Genomic DNA, 21521 nt, shown 5'->3' on the forward strand with positions numbered 1-21521 from the left:
ATCAGTAGAACACTAAAGTATTAAAACGTACAACTTTGCTTCCGCCGTTTTTTTAAAACGAGTTCTTAACAATAATGGCGTAAGCAAAGTTGTATGTTTTTAAATGCGTTTTAAAGTATACCGAGTTGCTGTGGAGCAAAATGATGTTAGACAACATTGTTAATAATTTAATTTTAAACAAATTTGCCGAAGACATCATTCATATTAAGAGAATAGTTTAGAAGTTACAAGCGATGAAGTAAAAATATGTACTAGGTATACTAAATTCCTAAGCAATATTTCACTACCGATACTATGGGCGAAAATATTTGAAAAAGTGTCGTTTGTATGGAAACTAGTATACTTTATAATTAATTTTAATTTGAAAATTTGCTTTATTTGACTTAAATACATACATTGATTTTTACATAAAGATACAAGTTGTATACACCTATTCTGGAAATATCATTATAATATAATATAATATTGTTTGCATATATATATATATATATATATATATATATATATATATATATATATATGCAAACTTACGTATACTTTATAATTTGATAAGACGTACAAGGCTTTTCTAGAATACCAAATGCAATGTAAACTAATTTTGATTTATTTATTGAGAAATAATGTAACAAGTTTGAAAATGTATTTGAAATTCTAATTTTAAAAGAATGTTTATTAATTATTCATCAGAAAAAACTACAAACTAGTATTTGTTAATAATAATCTTTCATAATTATTAATTACAAACAAGTCAGCACCTACCACAACCTTTATCAGTTAAAAACATTGCAAAGCAAATGTGCGCCTACATAGATAAAATTAATATCATTATATCAATTAATTATCAAGCTATAAATGTTATTTATATAAATTGAAGAGACGTTCGTAATGAATTTACTAATTAATGATTAAATGTGACCAATTTTTAATAACTTGTTGAGTAGATTAGAGTTTTATTTGGAATACTTAACGACGAGAATTGGAACATTTTGTAGCTCTTCTGGAAGTGTGTGAAGTCAAAGAATTCTTTTAGATACAAAAATTTATTTAGCGCTTTATTATAATATTTTAGTTGTTACTTCTTCAACAGTTCAGGACTAAATAACTTTATATTTTTACATTTTTAAAAATATTTCCAATATTTTTAGTATTATGATAGCTCGCCGAGGGTACATGAGCTATCATAAACTTTTATTAAGGGTTGCCTTGCAGATGTACAAGATATTCGCAACATTTACCGTTATTTGGTATTATACATGGTTCAAATAAATTTACTTATGACTATTATTTATAATTATAAAGAACACAATTCTCAACAAAATATTTAAATTTATAAAAATAGATTTTCCCGCCAAACGTCAACCTTGACCTACTTCACTCCTCTCTCTTCGGTTTTTGCATCTGACACAAAATGGCCGTCTGAAAAAAAAATCGCACAACTAAAACACGTCGAATTTTATGTATTTTATACGTTTTATCCCTTATAATAAATAAATAAATCCATTACCGCATGTGTCAAATTTGTTTTCAAATTTTTAAATAATTTGTAGTGTTTGAAAGTGATCGAATTGAGATATTTTTTATTTACCGTTTGAGGTTATGTATGCATCATTTTGACAGTCGGCTTGTTCGTGTTTTATTGAGGAAAGTTAAAAGGATTTGTGGGAAAAAGAGAGGAGCTTTTGGTCAAAATGATAAATGGTAAGTGATAATAGATATTAGAGTATTTATTTTGTTATGTGATAAGATTTGTGTGTGTGGGAAATGATGGAGTACATTGTTACTTTGTGTGTATGTATATTTCAAGTTTTTGAAGATATGTTGTATTTGTTTTGTACTTATCATTTTCCACACATTTAAATATATATATATATATATATATATATATATATATAGATATATGTAATCATGATCATTGTTACATGTACAAGTTTTTTGTATATATATATATTTTTTTTTTCCATTGACAAGTTTGGTTATCAATTTTTTCACAAGACGTATCTTCTATTTTTTTTATTAATATTAAATGATATTGTATAAATCTTATACAATCTACATAGTGCATTTTTTGCAATAACGTTTGATCTGTCAAACTGACATTTCTAACTGCAAATTTTGCAGGGCCGCATTTTGTACATTTTGAGTAAAAAAACACTTCAAGGCTTTAGAACTTAGATTCATTACATATAGTTCACACTTTGTAAAATTTTAGAGAAAAGACTTAGTATTATCTTTTGATTTGCTTGTCAGTAGAATCCTTTTTGTATCACCTAGATCCATATTTAATTTGCTCGTCAGTAGAGTCTTTTTTTTATTTTCTAGATTGATATTTAATTTGCTCGTCAGTAGAGTCCTCTTTTTTTATTTTCTAAAATGTTATTTAATTTGCTCGTCAGTAGAGTCCTTTTTTATTTTCTAGATTAAATTTTAACTTTGATTGTCAGTAGAATCCTCTTTTTTATTTTCTAGATTAATATTTAATTTGCTCGTCAGTAGAGTCCTTTCTTTATTACCTAGGTCAGTATTTAATTTTCTCGTCATTTTCAAGAATCTTGATTGATATTTAATTTGCTCGTAAGTAGAGTCCTTTATTAAACACCTAAATTAATTTTTCCCCGAAGGGGAAGTTTGTTTTCTCCAAAATTTTGCTTTCTTGACGTTTCAAGTCATTCTGAATCGGATGAGACCAAATTTGGAAAAAGTGCGAGTATGTGAGCAGATTTTTGACTTTTTATCGACGTTTTTCCAAAAACGGCTGCAAGGATTTCAAAAATTTAAAAGCCATTCGATGTAACTTGATAAGGACTAGTCAGTTTGTCAAGTTTGCACGACGATCAGTCAAGCCGTTTCTTTGTAAATAGCAGAAAAGTGAAAATTTTCCGTCCAAAATCTGAATCGATTTTAAAAATCCAAAACCTATCCGAATTATAAAGATCAACCTAGTCGTTTCTTAGGAATTAATTGTTGAAAAATTAACTTAGGAATTAACTTCTTGTCCATGGGGGATTGTGACGTCACTTATTGAACGAGCGTTGCCGACAATCGTGGAACACTCCCGATTTCATGTGCATAATCTTTACAATATACAAACCGATTTTAACAGATGGATTCGATTTTATCATATTTATTTATTTCACAGGAGCAATATTATTAATATCAAAATTCTTACAAAATTATCAGTTCACACACACAATTGCCATTATATTATTGAAACAAAAATATCACATATAATATTTGAATAACATTAACTAATATGATTAAATATCATTAATATCATTTCTTACAAAATTATCACTAAACATATAACATATGACATTTAATCAAGCTAGAGAGTTCCACGATTGTCGGCAACGCTCGTTCAATAAGTGACGCCACAGTCTCCTTCTATCTTTTAACATTGACATAAAATAAAAACATATGAGGACTAACAATCCATGTAGTGTAAGATCTAAGTTAAAAATTCATCAAAGAAAAAAAGTGCGTGTAAGCTTCACACGCGATTGAAGTAAAACTTTTTTGCTATTGTACGAGATGGCATTCAAGTTAAAATTAATTACATCATATAACAATTTTGAATAATGTTTATTAATAACGTATAATGTTTTAGGATCAGCAAAATGAAATTGTAAGCTTTGACATTTGAACATTGACTGTTTGCTTTTTTGACTATTTCGCTGGCGTGGCGATACAGTCTCATTCTGTGAGCAGATGTAGTATGTGTCTTGCCTATATAAATAGTTTCTAAAAATATATAGTAACCACGAATAATACAAATTACTTCAATGAACTTACGTTTCTTACACGGCACGGATTTTTCATATGTTTTATTATTTTCACGCGACACGACGACCAATCACAATCGACCTGTATAGAAATGATACTCGACTCGAGCGTAACGCTCTTCCGTTGCGTTTTTACAGATTCACACTCTAGACGCGACTAAAGAAGTTTTTACTTCAAAGAATGAATTGACAAAATTTGTCAAAACTTTAAATTTCACAAATTTCAAATCCATTTTTTTAACACTTTGCACTCGGATGCCGCCGCTCCGGCGGTAAATTACGTATTAATTCTGCATTTAGTAAGGGAAAAGGAACAATAAGTCTACAAAACTTCTCTAGTTGTGTAAAGAATGTTACGATTAATTTAAGTCATCAATAAATAATATCAAGGACTACCTGCATGATATACCTACGTAATCGTGTAGTTGAACCTAATTTTCATCCAAATATCTAGGCATAATGCCTCTTTCGACTAGTTTTTTTTACCACTTGACTTGCTTTTTACTTGAGTACATACGAGGTCTGTTCAAAAAGTACCCGGAATTACTAATAATTAAATTTCGCGGGTCTGGAGTGTCTGATTGTCAAAATTTTTTTTTATTGTGTTGGTATACATGCCCCTAAAGTATGATGAAATTTTCAGCTATATTCACTGTTTACTTTGTCTGTGGTAGTCGCTAAGGTTCGACGTGTTTTTCTGAGCTCGGCGATTTTTACAATGGAAGAATTGAAAAAGTCAAAGAATTTGTATTAAATTTTGCGTAAAAAATGAAATAAAGTGTTGCAAAGTGCAAAAATTCACCAGATATGGCTCCGTGTGACTTTTTCCTATTCCCAAAGTTGAAGAGACCCATGAAAGGACGGCGGTTTTCCTCGATTGAAGAAATAAAGGCCGAATCGCTGAGAGTGCTCAAGGACATATCAAAAAGTGAATATCAAGGGTGCTTCGAAAATTGGAAAAAACGCTGGCATAAGTGTATTATATCTGGGGGGGACTACTTTGAAGGGGACCACATTAATGTAGACGAATAAATAAATATTTTTTTGAAAAAACGAAAATTCCGGGTACTTTTTGAACAGACCTCGTATTATCAGTCTACAGATTATTTGTATTAAAATTGTGCAACTGCCATCATAAGTGATGTTACAAATCGTTTGACCATGAACTTACACCGACACACAAATATACACTTACAGATATATCTGTTCATTTCAATAACGGATAACAAAAAAAAAACAGACACTCGTTCTATTTTATCTATTTCGATATAGCAACAATATCTGTGTAACAAATGAATTAGTGGAATTTTTTCATCGCACATTTCCTCTAGTCTACACCTTACAAGTCAAGGATGAAAAGATTGTAAAACGACTACATATTTTAGGCTCATTTAGGAAAAATAATGGCTATATTCAATAAAGATTCAACTGACAAACAAAAAAAAACGACAACGACGTCTGTGAACGATCAAACTGAAATTGGGCTTAAAATGATAAAGAATGCGCTATAGATTCTGAAATTGGGCTTAAAATGATAAAGAATGCGCTATAGATTAGGTCAAATATGTGATAAAATGTGATTTTTTTAACTTCCCGAAGGAGAAGTTTATGTTTTCATCAAAAAATCCGATTCGCTAATTTTATGTTTTCTTCTGGACGTTTCAAGCCATTGTGAATAGAATGAGACCGAATTTAAAGAAAAAGTATGTGTATGGGTGTGTGTGCGTGTATGTGAACAGATTTTTTGCCGTAAATCGACGTTTTCTCAAAAACGGCTGGACCGATTTCAAAAATTTAACAGCCATTCGATGTACCGCGACGAGAACTATTGTTTGTCAGTTTTCTTTATAAATCGCAGAAACGTAAAAAATTTTTCGTCTACATTTTAGCCCGCAATACTGAATCGATTTTGAAAATTCAAAAACCGTTCGAAAGATATTGGTTGGGAATCGTGCTGATTAGTTTTTGGTAAAGATCGGCCGGGCCGAAAATTTAAGCCGATTTTCATGGAACTTTTTTTGGCGATTACCTCATGGCCTTATAGAACTTATTGTAATATTACGGCCCTACGACAAGTAGTTTAATTTTAAAAATTCGTCAAACTTTGCTAAAATTATTATCGTTTTTTTAAAGTAGGATTGATGAAGTATATTATTTACACATTTTTATTGATTAAGTCGATTATTTACACATATTGGGAAGTTCATGTAACTTGCTAACCCGGTTGTATGATTTGATACTTCCCCTAAAAACGGTTATTCGGATTTTGATAAATCTTTTTAGAGTTTATCAAAGAAATTTTTTAATATTTTCAAGAACGATAAAACTATAGTAATTTTGTAGAAATAAATGACAAAAATTACATGAAACCACTTATCATTATTCGACATGTCATCTGCTAAAAATGTCAATTAACTTGAAATTTGAATTTATCTGAAATTATGAGCCTAGAATATATTAAAATATATAATACAAGAAAAATGTAATGTCTACTATTATTATTATTGCCGAAAAGCAGCTAAGATGTGCCAGAAATTAAAATAATATGAGATTTACAGTCAACAGTATATTTTGGCAGATGAAATTTTATAATTCAGTTTAATAAATAACGCATAAACATTATTTTTTTGAACCTATGCAAGTTGCATGTTGGTTTACATTACTAAATTATTTAACAATACAGAAAAAAATATTACTACTTATTAAAAAATGATTCAGAATTTTGTATCATTTGTAAAAAATTCAGTTAAAAAATTTAGTTAGTTGATCCTATATTGAATAGTGCACCATATGAACTAGATTTTACAACTTAATTCACCTGAGATTTGAACATAAACAATAATGTTTATTAAATTATTAGTAAGAAAAATGTACGAGGTCTGTTCAAAAAGTTTTCGTAATTTTCGTTTTTTCAAAAAAATATATATTTATTCGTCTACATTAATGTGGTCCCCTTCAAAGTAGTCCCCCCCAGATATAATACACTTATGCTAGCGTTTTTTCCAATTTTCGAAGCACCCTTGATATTCACTTTTTGATATGTCCTTGAGCACTCTCGGCGATTCGGCCTTTATTTCTTCAATCGAGGAAAACCGCCGTCCTTTCATGGGTCTCTTCAACTTTGGGAATAGGAAAAAGTCACACGGAGCCATATCTGGTGAATTTTTGCACTTTACAACACTTTATTTCATTTTTTACGCAAAATTTAATACAAATTCTTTGACTTTTTCAATTCTTCCATTGTAAAAATCGCCGAGCTCAGAAAAACACGTCGAACCTTAGCGACTACCACAGACAAAGTAAACAGTGAATATAGCTGAAAATTTCATCATACCTTAGGGGCATGTATACCAACACAATAAAAAAAAATTTTGACAATCAGACACTCCAGACCCGCGAAATTTAATTATTAGTAATTCCGGGTACTTTTTGAACAGACCATGTACTTTAGAAATTATAATTGTCAAAAAGCAACTAATATATCGTATAAAAGTATAGACTACATTATTGAAGCAATTATGTTGTGCGGTAAAATAAAATCGAGTGTGATATTGTTCTTCTACCCGATATACTATATTATTTTTTTCTGAATTTCTTATATTGCTTATGCTAAGACCTTAAATGAATCACAAAGGCAGAAGGACATCAAATAGGATAATAAAAAGTATAGGATAGGATATTAAAATAATTGGAACTTTTCAATTGTAGACGTCGGTACAGGACAACGTCTGTCGGGTCATCTAGTATATATATATATATATATATATATATATATATATATATAAATCGTCCGCAGTTTATAGTAATAACGATAAATGTTATTAAACACAATGAATTGCGTGTTTCAGTTGTACTTTTGTACCAGTAGTGTGATTCCACTCGTAATAAAAATAAAACACTCTACAACAAATATATATATATATATATATATATATATATATATGTATATTTATACATTTGTATATTTATTATAATATTTCTATTCGAGATGGAATCTTTTACAGAACAAAGTTCAACAAAACGAATGCTAATCGGTTTTTTTTCGTCGCTCTCCTCGTGTTCTGTCCGTCTGCTGCTCTCAATACAATAAATTATATTATTATTTATTATTCATAATGTAACATACATATTTCTTGTATTGAAATATGTGGACCTTAGAACTTCGTACTAGGGTTTAGCACTGATGTTACAAAATGCGGAAATAGGCGAGACTTGTAATTAACTAACAAAAGTAATTTCGGATTTCACTTCTACCTGGTGAATTTATTTATCTATATCCGACAGATCTCTATTCACATACACGACGACTAATCACAATCGACCCGTATTGAAATCATATCATCGAGAGCGAATGACTCTCACTTGACCTTGCCGTAACAATTTCCGTTGCATTTGTACGGTTTAACACCCTAGTCGCGCCTAAAGAAGTTTGTCTTCCAAAACGTTTTTGTTGGTCACAAAACTCGATTAGAATGAATTTTTTACCAATGTAAACCTATGTTAGTCCAGTCGTTGCTTTTTAATTCAATTCAAATTATTCAATTGTTTAATTTATTGAACTTGAATTAATTCCTTTGTGAATTTTAATCGAGATGCAAATTTTTTGTTGCATTAATTAAAATTTACAGTTGAGTAGAAAATGTTTAAATTTTTAATAAACCTAAATTTTTCGACAAAGTTTTTTGAAATATGAATACCGAGATATTTTTTCAAGGATTAGAAATTTTTATTAGAATAAGACGAAAAAATTAGAGTAAATTTGATTTCACAAATATTTTATTTTTCATCTATTTTATTATTACATGATGTATGTCCTAAGTGCTCGGCCTAAAAACAGTCTTTTTTATATGAATCCACTTTTTTAAATCACAATTGCGAACTATTAGTAAGAACTTTATTATTCGATTACATGTAATACTTTCTTATATATGATATCTATGTTTTTTCGCTTTTGAGTCTTGTATATAATTCTATACAATTTTCTTTATAATTATTTTGAAAAAAAAAATAGCATTTGTTTATTTTTTTATATTTTTTGTAAATTTAAGTATTTTGGAAAAATCCGGGACAAAACATTTAAATCCGGGACAAATCTTAATTTAATGAAAAATGCGTGAATCAGAAGAATATTTAACCCCGTTCCTTGAAAATAATAAAACAAATTAAACATTTGTGCCGTGTACTAAACCTAAATTTATTGATTAGAAATTATTTTTATATTATTAATAAATAAAAAGGGACTATACTGACGAGCAAAAACTAAAAATAAAAGAAAAATAAACTGCTGATAATTAAATTAAAAATTGAAGAAAATGGGACTCTACAGACGAGCAAACTAAAAATTAAAGGGAAAGGGACTCTACTGACGAGCAAAACTAAAAATAAAATCAAAAATGGACTTGCAGTTTCTATAAATCTTTGAAGTTATTAAAATATAAATATTTTTAGGCAAAACAGATATTATAACTGTTCAAAAAATGAGAATATATCGCCAGCGAAAAAGTAAAAAAAAATGCAAGCAGTCAATGAATGTATGTTAATTTTAATTACATGAAGTTCTTCAAACTTCAATTATTACACGATGAGCGGAATTGCGAAAACAATATTTGTTTAGGAATTATTATATAATTTATTAATCAGCAATTTACTTCATTTCTCTAATGAAGGTTCCTTTCTAAATGCTAATTACAATGACAAACCGATCGTGTCATATTTGAAGTATAAAGCCATACTTATACACATTATATAAATTTGTATAATGGTCGACACTAATAAATGTGTGCATCACGAGTATAACAACCATATTACTAATAAACATTATTCAAAATTGTTATATGATGTATTTATTTTTACTTAACTGCCATCTCTTACAATAGCAAATAAGTTTTACTTCAATCGCGTGTGAACCTTACGCACACTCTTTTTTTTTTTTCAATGTATAAGAGACGAAAAGAAATACAAAAAAATGACGTCATAGGAAAAATAATTTAAGAACTTATTAATTCACATTTTTAACAAAATATTTTATATTAGTCAAGTGTGTGGCACACATTTTTCCAAACTTCATTTCCATAGGCCTATGATATTTTATTTGGTTCATTTATTTTAACCATGTACTCTATCGTTATCCATTAGGAATTAGATTTGTTTAATGTCATACATTATTTAAATAGTTTATTATAATTGTTTATTCGTCGTACGTAAGTACTAAAGTTTATATCCATATTAATTCGTCGTCTGAGGTCGAAGTTCGCCATTGTAAGCAAATTCCGAAACGTTTGCGAATAGGAAAAAGAGAATTAAATAAGAAATTCAGTTCTAATAGAATATTCCGAATTCCTACTTTGGAAATTATTTAAATTCTTTGTCTAAAAATATTCTTGGTAACGGGTAACACTTAACTTGGGGTTGCCTGATGACACAATAATAAACTGCAAGCTCATTGGTTGGAATCCTTAGTATTGCCTGATGGGGAATAATAACTTATTAACTTCCCATAGGGCAAGTTATAGCAATCGCAAAAAAATCGAAAATGAAAATTGTGTGTGTGTGTGTATGTGTATGTGTGTGTATGTGCGTGTATGTGTGAGTGTGCGGATACAAATTTTTGTCGACGATTTTGGGAATACGGATGAAGAGATTTGAATAATTTAAAAAACATTTGATTTGTATTGATAAGGAGGTGCTGATTAGTTTTTGGCGAAGGCAGGTCTAGCCGCTCCGAAGATACGGGGCAAAAGGTGCCAAAAACGGTAACTCAATTTTTAAAAGAACGGAGCGTCCGATTTGAATAATTTAAAAAATATTTTACTTGTATTGACAAGATGAAGAATTGATCAAATTTTCATAAAGGCAGGTCTAGCGGTTTCGGAGATTTAGTAAAAAAAAGTAAAAAAATGAGCCATTTGGCGGTCAAAAATAATCATTAGACATATGCACATGAGAGTGTCAGATAATTTATATAAATTTTAACTAGTGGGGTGGGTGGCATCGTGCCTTAAGGCAAATTGCTGGAACTTCCCGTACCGTAACGAAATGTTCGAGGAATACTGAATGTTTTCAAATAGATTATTATAAATATTGTAATATTGTCTAATATTTATAAGAAGTATATAAACTGAATTGCAAATTTAAAATTATTTGTTTAAGTTATATTAGAACTATAGTCAGAATTATAAATAAAATCTGAATTATTTTCGATATACAAAAAATTAAAAAAAAAAAAAAAAAAATGGAACAAAATTTTTTTTTCCAAAATCAATTATTTTGTTAAGACAAGCAGAAAGTTCTTTGAATCAATTGAATCGGACGCTTAGTTCTCTCAAAAACTGCCATTTTTTGTACATTTAGCTCTGTATCTCCGAAATGGCTGAGCCTGCCTTTGCTAATAACCCCTTCTCCCAATCATTACTAATTGAATGTTTTTTAGATCATTCAAATCGGATACTCCGTTCTCTCAAAAACTCGATATCTATTTTCTGCACGCTTTGCTCCGTATCTCCGAAACGGCTGGACCTGCCTTTGCCAAAAACTAATCAGCTCTTTTCCCTATCAATAGGAATCGAATGTTTTTTGAACCATTCAAATCGGTTGATCCGTGTGCCCTAAAACGTGACTGGAAATTTGTATCCATACATACATACACACACACACACACACACACACACACATCCATTTTTTCTGAGGTATGCCAAAGCGTTCAGAAACCTTCAAAACGTCGAGAAATGTAAAAATTTTCAATTCCGATTTTCGGCCCATTACAATAACTTACCCTACGGGAAGTTAACAATAAGTATAAATTTTGTTTACATTCCTATGGGTTCCGTACCAATGTTTACGCGTTAGACGGCGACGCGGCGTTTACGCGCCTCGATATTTCGTCTTTGGTCATTTCCAAAATTTTTCAAAATAAATGATTTAGGATATAATGATTTAAAATGGTTCGAAATTCTATTAAAAGTTTCAAATCATTGATCAACTTTTATTGATTATTTTTAATTACTCGAATTTTGAATTGCGTTACGGGAAGTTCCAGCAATTTGCCTTAAGGCACGATGTCTTAATTGCCTTAAGATAGAATTCCACTTGCAGCTAGTTTGATATGTATCATTGTATTGATTAGTTGGTGTTTGTCTCTATGTATATTTTCATTGTGTGTCTTCTTATGTATAGTTTCTATAAAGAACATGTTTGTGTGTGTAGTGTAAATGACACTAACGCACTTTAGTGTGTGTCTCTATTGTGGATAAGTGTGTTAAATATCGCAGTAGTGTGTGTATTTAGTGTGTGTGTTTTCCCTGTGTGTGTCTTTTAGTGTGTGTATTTAAGTGTTTTAGTGTGTTTGTGTGTCTATCGTCTTCCGTCGCAACCGCAGACACATTAATTAATTGACGACCGCACCACGAGGAGCGCAACAGGCGTCCTTTACGTTCGCACGAATCACATATCACGAATCAGTCGCAAGTTTTACGTTTTACGTGACGCGTGTAACAAATCAAAGAAACGCACAAGTATGTCATTCGTATCATATGTTTATTATTTATTAATTAATTTGTAATAAACGATTAATTAATAAAATACATGCGTGAAAAATGTAAATAGAGAAAAAAAAATTGCGAGTGTTGGAATTTTAGTTTTGAAATTAGTACATGGTAGTGATTGGTGTGTGTTGGGTGTTTAGTGTAAAGTGATTAATAAAAAATAGTTGAAAAATTATTAATAAGATTATTAAAAAAATACGTATTTAATAAATTGTTCAAAATTCTGTTAATTTTTTATTTGAAAAATAATTCAAATAAAAACTTGTAGTGACTTATCTTAAAACTTTTAACAAACTTAAAAATTTTGTTTGCTAACTACGACTAAAATTTGTAACTGTAAAGATATGATGAATTATTAAATAATTATTAATATTTTTATATTGTTATTTACATTAATTATCCTAAAATATTGTTAACTTTTTATTATTATTTGGACTACTTTATCACTAAATATTTTTCAAATTTAGCTATACTTACTTTTAAAACAATTCATAATTTATATACAAAAAATATTTTTGTTTGCAATTAATATAATTATTAAATTAATAAACTATTAACTTATTAACTAGTAAATAAACTATAAAACTGAACTAAACTATAAACTATAAAAATGACAAATTTTGAAGCATTTTTGAATAACAAAAATTTGGCATATAAATAGACTTGCAAATCTATATTTAATTTTATACATAAGCAAATTTAATATAAATTTTAAGAATAAATGCATTTAATAAATATATACGTTTCGATACTACATTTGTATCATCATCAGCACTGAACTAAACACATTTTTTATAAAAGAATTTAAAATATTAAATTTAAATTGAGTTATATATGCAATATAAATGTTTGTTATTTTTAAAAAAATTAAAGTAATATTAATGTAAAGCATTTTTGAATAAAAAAAATTAAATAAATTAAATTGAAAATGTTTATTTTAAATGTAAATGAGTCTAATAAATATTAAATAATATGGACGTTTCGGTACTGCATTTGTGTCATCACCAGCATTGATGAACTAAATAAAAATTTGTATAAAACAATTTAAAATATTAAATTTAAATTGAATTATATATCCATTATGAATTTCTATTATTCAAAAAAAATTGAAGTAATATTAAAATACATCTTTTTATATGAAATACTTAATACATAAAAATGACAAATTTTAAGTCATTTTTGAATAAAAAAAATCATATAAATAAAATTGTAAATGATTATTTAAAAAATAAATGAATTTAATGAATATTAAATAATATGGACGTTTCGGTACCGCATTTGTGTCATCACCAGCATTGATGAACTAAATAAATTTTTTATAAAATAATTTAAAATATTAAATTTAAATTGAATTATATATCCAATATAAATTTTTATCATTAAAAAAAATTAAAGTAATATTAAATTACATATTTTTAGATGAAATAATTAATACATAAAAATGACAAATTTTAAAGCATTTTTGAATAAAAAAATCATATAAATAAAATTGTGAATGTATATTTTAAAAATAAATGAATCTGATAAATATTAAATAACATGGACGTTTCGGTACCGCATTTGTGTCATCATCAAGATTGATGAACTAAATTCAAGAAAAAAAAATTATAAAAAAAATTTAAATGTTAAATTTACATTGAATTATATAGCCATCATAATTTTTTGTTATTTAAATAAAATTAAAGTAATATTAAATTACATATTTCTAGATGAAATAATTAATACATAAAAATGACCAATTTTAAAGCATTTTTGAATACAAAAAATCATATAAATAAAATTGTGAATGATTATTTAAAAAAAAGTGAATTTAATAAATATATATTACATGGACGTTTCGGTACCGCATTTGTGTCATCACCAAAATTGATGAACTAAACACACTTTTTATAAAGCAATTTAAAATATTAAATTTAAATTGAATTATATATCCAATATAAATTTTTATTATTAAAAAAATTAAAGTCATATTAAATTATATATTTTTAGATGAAATAATTATAACATAAAAATGACAAATTTTAAAGCATTTTTGAATAAAAAAAATCATATAAATAAAATTGTGAATGATTATTTAAAAAATAAATGAATCTAATAAATATTAAATAATATGGACGATTCTAAACTGCATTTGTGTCATCACCAGGAATGATGAACTAAATTCAAGAAAAAAAAATTATAAAAAAAATTAAAATGTTAAATTTGCATTGAATTATATAGCAATCGTGAATTTTTGTTATTTTAAAAAAATTACAGTAATATTAAAACACTATTTTTTAAAAGAAATAATTATTTATATGCTTGTTTTTTGAGGTTAATTCAGTTTTTGTTTGAAAATTAAATAATTCAAATTAAAATTTAATAATCGCTTTAATAAAATTTCAATCCAAAGATTTAGTTAAATAAATATTTTAGTGTTGATTAAATTAAAATCAAGTTTTTTTGTTTTATTAAATTATAAAATATTTGAACGATTTTTTTTAAATATTTATTATATTTTCACAGTGTTTGGTATAAAGTGACAGTTTATTTATAAAAGGTGTAGTTTGTGCGAGTCAGACTCGGATAACTAAAAATTTTGGTCGAATTTTTGGATAAAGTTGGTAAAATTAAACCGTCAAACTGGGCTCTGGAAGGTTGGTTCATTTTAAAATATTTTTTTCAATATTAAAATGGTATTTTTAATTGCCTTGAGGAAGGTCGTGTTTCACTCATATAAATTGATCGCAGTTTTGTATTCATACTATATTAAATGGTATATATATATATATATATATATATATATATATTAGGGTGGTCCTTAATATGGACATTTTCGAATTTTCTTGCTCCCATGGGCTCAAATTCCTCCAAATTATTTTTAAAAAAATCTAAAAAAGTTTTAGCTCTTAATATTAACGTTTAGATAGAGCGCAATTCAATCAAAGTTTTGTATGGAAATAGCATAGAAAAATTTTCAAAAATTTTAAAAATGTTTTTATCAGATATAACTTAGCGAACAAATGAATGAGTTTTATTCAAAATTCGACGCTTTACAAAATAAATTATAAAAAACCTGTTTTGCAGAGCGTCGAATTTTCAATAAAACATGAAACGATTTGTCACTAAATCATTTAAAAAAACGCCTAAAATAATATTATCATAATCAAACTATGATCATTGATCATATAAAAAATCTCAGAGACGCTTTGCAGAATAATGTTTCATTCAAATATAAGAAATAGTATAAACAAAAGGACTGATGCTTCTATGCTGTCTAAAAGTTATCAAGTAATATTAAACAAATAACTTTGTTCAAATAATTTTTTTTTCATAATGTCACTTCTTATTTGACTTTGATATTTAAAAACAAAATTGAGTAATACAAAATATAATTATAGAAAAATTTAATTTAAATGGCAAAGAATTGAAATTACTATATATATATATATATATATATATATATATATATTCAATAGATAAGTCCTGGATTTTCCAAATATGATTGTTTCTTTTCCGAACAGTAATCAATAATAAAAAACAATGTTTTTTGAAGATGTTTAATACGACGTTCGGAACTAGGTATTCCATCATCAGGTTTATTCTGAAATAATTTATATATCCATACACTAATATTTTTTTGTTAAAAAACACTCGATTTTTTTGGAAGATATTTGTAGATGTTACGACTACACAAGACTTAAACACCTGATGATGGAACGTACCTAGTTCCGAAACGTCGTATTAAACATCTTCAAAAAACAAATTGGTTTTTATTATTGGATTTACTGTTCGGAAAAGAAACAATCAATATATATATATATATATATATACATGTAATAATTACGCACATCGCACTTTTAGTCATTGTAAATATTTGCGATGCTATTTTGCTATTAGTACTTAAAACATTTGCAATATATACATTTATATTTATATATTATATATATATATATATATATATAATATATATTATGTATACATGTAAATAAATGATACGACGATATCACTTCATACAAGTCGAGATAAACTCTGTGAGAACCGATAATAAATTTCATCAAACGATTTTAATTAAGTAATTAATACACATTGCACTAAAATATATATATATATATATATATATATATATATATATATATATATACTATAAATTGCAAAATACTCCAAATGTCAACAGAACAAATACAATTTTGCGTAGCAACGTCTCTATAACACATATTATTTACTACAATTTAGTATTTATTTTTATAAAATGTTGCAACAATATTATTAATACATTCTTAAATTAATTATTAATATGTTCTAATTTATTATTATGCAATTATTTCTGTTATAGTTAATATAAGGTTATGAGGTACACAAAAAATCAATTTAATTATTTTTAAAATTAAATCAGCATTTATAGGTTTGTAATATTCTAGGTCTTTATTTCGACTCTCAGAAAAATAATTTCAATGAATCTTTAACTTAAACCATTTATTATGAAAAAAACGGCTCAGACTATCTAAACAGACAAAATAATATTGATTTTATATAAATACAAAAAATTTTTAGAACTAATTATTAATATATTATTAATAATTTTCTTCCTAATTATTAATATTGACTTCAGATAGAATATCAAATCTTTTTGTGTTTTATGTCCAATTTATTAATTCATTTTCATGTTATGCATTAGCTGATAAAATGAAAACAGATTTTTTTTTGTATAGTTTTATTGTCAATCAAAATAATATACATTTTTTAAGACAATATGCTGGGTGTAAATGCATTTAAGAGATTATCTCCTAATGATATATCTATCTTTTAAAAACAGATATTATATTGCCAAAATGTATTGATTGTTATAAATAATTAAAAAAACATCATATTTGTATATTGTTCTTGATAGGAAGTTAAGAAATTAATAAGAACGAAGCCTTTCCCGAAAGGGGAAGATAACCTCATTCTTCGAATACCTATGATTCCGACAAATATAGCATTTTAATTTAAAAGATTGCAGTTTCCAGTTCGATTGGAATTTCAATCAGGATCACTGAAGCTCAATTGTTAAAATATTGTGTATCCACAAATATTGCAAAATTAAACTTTTATAAAATTTATTCTTATTCTTTGTTTCTCATCTCTCAACCATTCAGTCATAATGTCCACCGCGAAACTTATTGGCAGGGGACAGCTAGTATATTATATATATATATATATATATATATAATTAAATTATTTTTAGCGCGTAAAATAAAAAAAATCAATTATTCGGCAATAAAAATACCGAATCAGCAGCTCATTTGAAAAATCAATCCATATCGTATTGATAATTCTATAATTAGACTTAATTGTTTTATTTGTTTAGTCGTCGTCCGAAAATTGTTTTGCAAATTGCGAACTGCAATTGCAATTTATTTATAATTATAAACAATTATATAAATTGTTTAAACAGATTAAACAAGTGCTGATTGTGCAAACCACATAGACAACAAAAACAAATTCATTACGCGAACCAAGTGTCGTAATGAAGTAATGAACTGCGTCCAAAATAAATAAATTTATAAAGTAGTGGTGTATGGGATCGTGCCTTAAGGCAAACTGCTGGAACTTCTCGTACCGTAATGAAATATTCGAGAAATTTTAAACGTTAATAACAAATACTGTAACTTTCATTCATATTTTTGCTATCTTTTTATATCTGAGCAAATCAAATGCAAATCACAAATCAAGTTATCTCCAGAACATTAACAACAATCGTCATTTCATTTCGAATTCAATTTCAAAAAAAAAATAGTTGCCTAATTAATTTACATAAAATTGAAAATGGATGGAATGGGTGGATTTTTTGAATTTTTAATCCAAAATTACAAAAATATTATTTTCTATACAATTTTAAATCGTCTAAAAAATCGTCTTTTGGCGAGCTTGAAAAACCCAAAAGGACTCTACTAACGAGTGAAATAGAATTAAAAGGGACTCTACCGGTGAGCAAACTAAAAAATGAGCAGTAAAAGGACTCTACTGACGATCAAATTTAAAGAAAAAAAAACAACTGAGAACAAACTCTGATGACAAGCATAATCGATTTTTTGGAGAGGACAAAAGGGACTCTACTGATAAACTAAAAAGAAAGGAACTCTTGAAACTTCAATCTTGTGGGGACCTTACTGAAGCACAAATTCTATTGGAATGAAAAAGGGACTCGACTGACGAACAAAATAAGAGAAACTAATAAGAAACAACTCACACACAATGAAATATAAACAGATAAAGGACTCTACTTAGACTGTGCTTAGCTTGGGTAATTTTTTCAATTTTTAATCCAAAATTACAAAAATATTTTTTGAAAAATAAAATTAGAAACAATTTTTTTTTTCGAAAAGCAATTATTTTGTTGAAACAAGCAGAAAGTTCTTTGAATCATTTAAATCGGACGCTTAGTTCTCTCAATAACTGCTATTTTTTGCACATTTAGCTCTGTGTCTTCGAAGTGGCTGAACCTGCCTTTGCCAAAAACTAATAATCACTTTTCCCCGCCATTACGAAATTAATGTTTTTTTGGATCATACAAATCGGGTGATCCATTCTTTCAAAAACTCGATTTGTATTTTCTGCACTCTTTGCTCCATATCTCTGAAACGGCTGGACCTGCCTTTGCCAAAAACTAATCAGCACACCTCCCTATCAATAGGGATCGAATGTTTTTTAAACCATTCAAATCGGTTGATCCATGCGTCCGAAAACCACGACAGAAGAATTTGAATCTGCACACACACACACACACACGTTTTTCTGAGGTATGCCAAAATGTTCAGAAACCTTTGAAACCTAAAGAAATGCAAAAGTTTTCAATTTTGTTTTTTTTGCAATTACTGTAACTTATCCTACGGGAAGTTAATAATGATAGAAAAATAGACTACTGGGCAGCAAATTAAAGAACAAAGTAAACTTTAATAAAAAGGGACTCTACTGACAAGCAAATTAAAATTAGATTCAGAAAGAGGGGCTCTAAAAAGGGTATGCCAAAATGTTCAGAAACCTTCAAAACGTCGAGAAATGCAAAAATTTTCATTTTCGATTTTCGGCCCATTACTATAACTACCCTACGGGAAGTTAAATATACTATATATATTTTATTAATATATGTTTAAACAAAGGGCCTCGCTTTTTCTTAAAAAAATTAATATATTTAATTTAACTTTGAAACCTATTGAATGAAAATGTGAAAATGCCGCCAAGCTAAGCACAGTATAAGTGAAAATGTCGTACAGAATTATTTGCAAATGCGTTTAGACTGTGACTATACGGGAGCACTTTTTCAATTTTGTGCAAATTAGGCAACTATTTAAAATTTGAAATTGAATTCGAAATGAAATGACGATTGTTAATGTTCTGGAGATAAATTGATTTATGATTTTATGATTTGCTCAGATATAACAAGATAGCAAAAATAATGAAAGTTACAGTATTTGTAATACTAATAATATATTTGAAAACGTTTAAAATTCACGAATATTTCATTACGGTACGGGAAGTTCCAGCAATTTGTCTTAAGGCACGATGCCATACACCACTAGTTTTGATAATTTCATGTGTCTGTTCTTAAATTTCACTGAGAATAATTTGTATAAGACACCAAAAATCTAACCCTTTTATGTCTTTACCATTTCAGCAGTATCATGGAAGGCCCAACAGCGGCCGAGGCCGATGACCACCTGGGCTTAAACAAACTACACCAACAACCCTCACCTCCAGATTGGCAGCCAACATCCACCACCAACAGCACCACCACCAACAACAATAACAACCATCATCACCTCTACAAAAACCACCAGAACAACATCGACCACAAACTATTGGTGCACGTCAACAGTTGCCAACTGGTGGACGGCGACCAGGAACTGACACTGAACCACCAGGAGACCACCAATAGATTAGGCTTAGATTTTAGGATTGATGAAACTAGGGCTGTTAATGGTGACGGCAACACGGTGATAGATGGTTCTGAAGGGCTGAAGGGAGGAAAATTCAAGGCTGTGATTGCTGGAACAGCCGGAGATAGGAGCAGATTTGCTCCGTATCATAACCAAAGGCACTACAGGGTAAGGGTAATAGATAGAGTAATAGATAGATAGATAGCGACTAGGATTTATACAAAAACCGACATTTCAGAAAACCGGTTTTCGAATTTTAATTTTACTAAAAAACCGGTTTTAGCCGGTTTTCGAATTTTATATAGAAAATAAATTTTTGCTCGAATATTCTGTAATTTATTCGCAAATTTAGTGTAATTTAGAACAGTATTTGACTGTATTTATTTATTGTTCAATTTCATATATAGTAAACAAAATTATTTAATTTTAATTAGTAGAACTAAAAAATAATAGTTTATCTTGATTAAATAACTTTGAAAATAATTATTCGTTATTCATGCATCATTTTCAAATATAAGAATGAAAATATTTTTATGATAGTGAAAGCAAATTTTTCGAATAAATAAAAATATTACGTTTTTAAATAAAAAACATTCATTAAATTATAATATTAGATGCATGTTGATACATATTTGTTAATATCAATTTTAGTTTTAAAAACAATTAAGCTAAAAATACCTGTCTGTTCCGAGTAGGGTTTGTCGGTTTTCAAAAACCGTTTTTTTTTTCAAAAATTATGAAATTCAAAAACCGGTTTTTACTGTATAAATGAAAAATGACAAATATACTAGATATCTTTTATCGGTTCGATAAAATTTGAAGTCACATCAGTCTGCTATTGTTCCCAGAAAGGTTCTGGTCATCTTTTGTCTAATGTATATATTAATTTAGGCTATTTTATCAATTTATATATTAATTTAGATCAATGCGACTTTTTGTTGAAGGAGTGAATTGCTCTACTCAAATTTGAAAAAAAGAATTTTTATCCATAGAAGCCACAAATAAAAGAACAAAATTTCCAGAATTATTATATCACACTTTTGTTCAGAGTATTTTTTAATTCAAAAAATTTAGTGGGTAAACAAAAGACGCTTCTAAATAACAAATTGATAGGCGTGCTCAGCTTTTAGCAATCATATTTCATTAAACTAAAAAAAATAAATATTTGAAATTAATTAATTAAAATTGTTGGAATATAATAAACTCGGGGATTTGTTTAATGTTTTTAGAATTAAAATTGACATTTGTTTAAAAGTTGAAAGTTTTTTATTTAAAAATGTATCATTTTATTTATTCAAACTCTT

General features: G+C 27.7%; 1 protein-coding gene across 1 annotated transcript; it reads left to right on the forward strand.

The window, feature by feature from the left end:
* Positions 1 to 1489: 1489 nt before the first annotated feature.
* On the forward strand, positions 1490 to 20418 carry LOC113386422. The gene is made up of 2 exons (XM_026624202.1): positions 1490 to 1698; positions 19956 to 20418. Exons 1-2 carry the CDS (start codon positions 1601 to 1603, stop codon positions 20416 to 20418), a joined length of 561 nt encoding a protein of 186 aa, XP_026479987.1. The 5' UTR covers positions 1490 to 1600.
* Positions 20419 to 21521: the final 1103 nt, after the last annotated feature.

The sequence above is a fragment of the Ctenocephalides felis genome, unplaced genomic scaffold (assembly GCF_003426905.1).
Source record: "Ctenocephalides felis isolate EL2017-DRISC unplaced genomic scaffold, ASM342690v1 CF-g0.4_SCAFFOLD_03571, whole genome shotgun sequence".
In the NCBI taxonomy this organism is placed as follows: Eukaryota; Metazoa; Arthropoda; class Insecta; order Siphonaptera; family Pulicidae; genus Ctenocephalides; species Ctenocephalides felis.